Source organism: Triticum aestivum, chromosome 5A (genome assembly GCF_018294505.1).
Source record: "Triticum aestivum cultivar Chinese Spring chromosome 5A, IWGSC CS RefSeq v2.1, whole genome shotgun sequence".
NCBI lineage: Eukaryota > Viridiplantae > Streptophyta > Magnoliopsida > Poales > Poaceae > Triticum > Triticum aestivum.
The window spans coordinates 87,111,270-87,116,014 of record NC_057806.1 but is presented as its reverse complement, the minus strand read 5'-3'; the positions used below and the strand labels follow the sequence as shown (position 1 = coordinate 87,116,014).

General features: G+C 42.4%; 1 protein-coding gene across 1 annotated transcript; it reads left to right on the top strand.

The window, feature by feature from the left end:
• Window positions 1–256: 256 nt before the first annotated feature.
• Window positions 257–1,060, top strand: LOC123106643 (uncharacterized). Its single transcript, XM_044528741.1, has one exon. It carries the CDS (start codon window positions 323–325, stop codon window positions 902–904), a length of 582 nt encoding a protein of 193 aa, XP_044384676.1. The 5' UTR covers window positions 257–322; the 3' UTR covers window positions 905–1,060.
• Window positions 1,061–4,745: the final 3,685 nt, after the last annotated feature.

Sequence of the window (4,745 nt, the reverse complement as noted above, 5' to 3'; positions counted from 1 at the left end):
CCTGGATGGAATGTGGCTTGTTTGTTGGACCGGCTTGGGAGGGAATTGACCTCATTAATTCCTGTGCGGTTTTATTAGATTTTTCTTTTTTGACGTGGATTTTATTAGATTTTTAACCGCCCGTAATTTTCCCCATATGGTTCAGTTCCACCGCGCGCGAGGTAAAAAAAGAAAAACCGTTACTTCCGTGGATCCCACCCTCACCAGGGAGCCTTGCCTATTTCAGAGCCCGCCCGCCGGCCTCGCAAGCGAAGCGAAACATTCAGAACCCCAAACCCAACGCCACCGGAAGGAAGCGAGCAAGCGAGCGAGCGAGAGAGAGATGGCGGCGCAGGCGTGGAAGACACGGTTCCGGGAGCGGGTGGTGCAGGCGCACGCCCGCTGCCTTATCATCCCCGGGAAGATAGGCCACGCGCGGGCGATACTCGCGACGCCGCTGCGCGGGCCGGTACTGCGCAGCAGTCCCATCGAGATCGCGGAGAAGTCGCTCGACGACGCGGCCAGCGATCTCTACACCGCCGCGTCCTTGCTGGGGAGCGCCACGGAGCTCGCGCTCCGCGGAGGCGCCACGGAGCTCTTCCTCCCGTCCAACCCGGTGCGCAGCGTCCGCCTCCTCCCCGGCACCGCCGCCGCGCAGCGGCGCGCCTGCCACAAGCTCCTGGCTGCCAGGCAGCTCGCCGAAGAAGCGTACGATGCCGTGGAGCTGTGCTGCGACCTCCGGCTGGGGATCCGCTGCCTGCTGGACATCCATCGTCTCCCCGGCGTGCCCGAGCTCATCGAGGCCGAGCGCCTCAGGACCTACGACCTCCTCGCCAAGGTGAAGCAGACGGCCGACGGTTGCGTCTGGCTGGTCGCCGGCGCCCTCGAGGACCTGAGGGCTGCCGTGCCCGTGCGTGCGACTTGATCACTAGCTACTTCTTGTGTTCTTGCGTAAGCGATGGAACATGTCTTGCGTTTTTTTCTTGCATGTTCTTGTCTTCTTGCGTACGCGTTCAAACTGTCGATAGTTTGCTGCTGCTGCTGCTACCTGGATTCTATGAATGCCGCGCTAGTTTTGTTCGTACTGCTGGTTTATATGAATCCAAGACTCCCAAGATTTGGATTCTATGAATTCTGTGAATCCAAGATTTCCAAACAGTACGTGTAATATAATGGTTTTGTTGGTGGATGCCCAATGTGTTGGAGTTAGCATTATCATGACGAATTAATTTGGTTAATGCTCATGGATTGCTGTTTCAAGAACAGAGAGTTGCTATTAGCGGCTCAATTCTGCTAGCTTGATTTGGATTTGCAACTTCATCCCCGTTCTAGTTTTGTACTGCTGGTTTCTGTGAATCCAAGACTCCCAAGATTTGGATTCTGTGAATTATAAGAATCCAAGATTTCCAAGCAGTCTAATATAATGGTTTTGTTGGTTGATTGATGACGCATTTATTGGATTTAGCATTATCATGACGCATTTGGCTAATGTTCATGGATTGCTGTCAATGTTCATGGGGTTGCTTTGCTGTTTCAAGAACAGAGAGTTGTTATTAGCTGCTCAATTCTGCTTGATTTTGGATTTGAAACTTCATCCCTGTTCCAGCAGAAATATAGCTTCGACTTGAGCTGGTATTTTAGTTCAGTTTTGTGGCTGTGCACAACAGACAACAGCATGGTTTTTTTTTTTACCCAAAGTATGACAATGATTTGTTGCCGCAGTTTGAATTCTCTTCTCCATACAGCCACGCCCATAGCTTAGATGGCAGTGGGTTCGTCCACATTTTACAAACCGTGTCACACAGCTTGCTTTAAGCACCGACCAAGATATATGCAATTTTTTACCACTGTGAGCATATTGACCACTTTTAGTTCCAACAAAGATGGACTTTGATCTGAGGACGCTCAACAAGTAGTACAAGGAGGGATCAATTTCACTTTTATCAATGTTCTTTGTGCATCATACTTTTTTAATGTATGAAACGAGATTTGGTTCCCGCTCCAAAAGACGAATATTGAGAAATTACAATGGTCATGCTGTAATATTGCACTCTGTTTATCCAACGTCTTCGGTGATTAAAAGAGATCAGAAGATGTTCATGGAGATTGCTTCCTAATACATTATTCTAAAAATTATAAAAATTGGGTGGTGGCATGGATTTTATATTCAGTCGTGAAATGGTTATCTGTGAAGCATGGGCTCACTTCTTAATTTGTTGTCTGTATTTTCTAACAATTGGGTGATCTGTGAAGCACATGGATTTTATGTTCAGTCATGTATATATTGGTGAAGAAGAAAATATAGTAAGTAGAAATTATCATGTTAATCATGCATTGATCTGAAACATGACAGAGCAAAATGATTAAGAACAAAAGGAAGGGTGCTATCTGCATTAAAATAGGATTGCACAATGAAGAATGATTGAAGCTAAGGGTTCAAAATGCAAAAGACAAGCACAATCCCACAGGAGTTGGACGTCTAATTAGTTGTGGTTTTTCATTTTCGTTAGTCCATCATGACCAAATTGGAGGCAGGAACATCTCTGAGAATTTTCATCAGCTGCACGCAGTCAGAGTTTCAGCAAGGAATCACCAAAAACAGGGCATGCAACCTACATCTGGGAATGCAGAAATGGCATACACCAAGGATAATCTAGATTTTCAGTCAAGGGATCACAAGAGCATGCCAGATTTAAAAGAAACCAATTGATATAGAAAGTTAGAAACCAATCACATAATAATGGAGTGCCATGCCACAGTGGTGACGATCAGAGCAGTGATTATCTATTTCCTGATACCACATTGAAAAGCCTACAGAATAAATAACTTAACAGATTGAACAAATTCTCAGCAGCTTCTCTTCATTGAAGAATCATCATTTCAAGAGATGAACGTTTGCAGGAACACAAAACTGTAAAGAGAAACTAAAGCTAAGTGTTTGTATTTTTCAAGGTTCAAACTGTCGTTTGCATAGTAGTACTGCAAGCTTCTTTACTACAGCATGGACAATCAATCCATTGTTTCAGAAACAATGCATCACAAAAAGTATCATGTAACTCAAGCCAAACAATAGACGACATAACAGAAGGTAATTTTACACCATCTCTTCAACCAAAAAAACTTACTGACAGAAGCAATGGCACCACAACAGAAAGGTGTAACAGCTCCCGGGTGCCTAGGCACCCTCTATGAACAGTAAATTCAAAAAAAATAGAAAACAAATTCAAAAAAAAAACTTTGCAACATCAAATATGGTTAAACTTTGTAGGTTATTGCAAGTTTTCATGCCAAAATATCATGTAGAGAAAGGTGTACAAACGAGTTTCAGATTTTAGTGCTAAAAATGCTTGAAACTTCAAGCACTGAAATCTTTTTCGTGTGTAGAGCTCCTCGAATGGTTTTTTTTGGCATGAAAACTTGCAAGCACTTACAAAGTTTAATCATATTTGATGTCGCAAAGTTTCATATTTTTTGGATTTTTTTTCTATTTTTTTGAATGTACTGTTCATAGAGGGTGCCTAGGCACCCGGGAGCTGAAAAACCACTCTCGGCACCACAATTTCATCGATTTTTCATCAGTTGAGCTTGGCCCTCTACACCACCAATGCTGATTGCATTTTGAAGGAAGAGACTAGAGGCCAATGGCAAATGTGATAAATAAAGTATAAAAATAGGGCATATATTTGAACAAGTTTTATGTGCAGAAGAGAGTCGTCAAATAGTCGAATGACAAAAAGGATGTATTTCTCCAACTCCCTAGAACAAACCGGAGAAATAAGCACAGATCACCCCAAATCCCACAACAGCATGGGACTCAAACAACTGAAAAATCACCGTGCAAACATGAGAATCAGGTACCTTAAAATTGGAAGAAAGGAAAGTTTTGCATTGACTACCTAATTTGGTAATTTTGAGTGTCACGGTGTTATTTGACACAGCTAGGATGTATCCCAACTCTATTGCTCCCGGTAAATACATTTTTTACGCTACATGAAAAGGTGACTACAAAATTCCTCTTTTGTTTTTGTTTGCAAATCCTTGTTTATATCTGTTGAATGCAGGCCCATTCCTTCACAATTACTTGTGATACAAGCACATGGTGTAATCTAGGTCTGGACGATGATATAGATATCTGAAACACCGGTAAAGAAGAACAACAGAACACACCTAGATGTTTCACTTGTATGGTGGCTATTTCCTAGCACCCAAGAATTACTTGGTTGCAAATGGCAAACAAAATATTACAAAAATAGCATAAATGAGCACACTGTTTGGGAATTAGAAGCATCCAGCAGGATGTATGATACAAAACTTGAGTGCACAGTATGAATGTTCATATCTAGATAGGAAGTGAGTTAACGAGACTTATCGTCTGCAATAAACTATGGTTCGTACACTTGAAAACGTGTAGGAGGCATATACAATTTGCAATGTTCATTCTATTCCTTCAGGCAAACATGGTTCAAAGTTTCAGACCTGAACTTTGTAACATCCAAAAGAGCATAAGATGAGTCTTCATTCAGCAGGCAAAGTAAATTGTGCAGCTTATATGTGAATATAATGTTCACATGACATCTACTCATAAAACTACACTTCATCATTCATAGAGGATAATAGACATGGTTGTGCCATGGTGTAAAAAAATTGTTCACCCTAATAGATGATCCAATTGGTTCACATCAATACAAATACAAATTATTCACTAGCAGCTATATCTTCCTGGGTCTACTCCATCAAGTTTTCCTATTCAGTATTTTGTGTAGGGG

Coding starts and splice junctions, on each gene's coding strand:
- LOC123106643 (XM_044528741.1), top strand. CDS start 323: ATGGCGGCGCAGGCGTGGAAGACACGGTTCCGGGAGCGGGTGGTGCAG.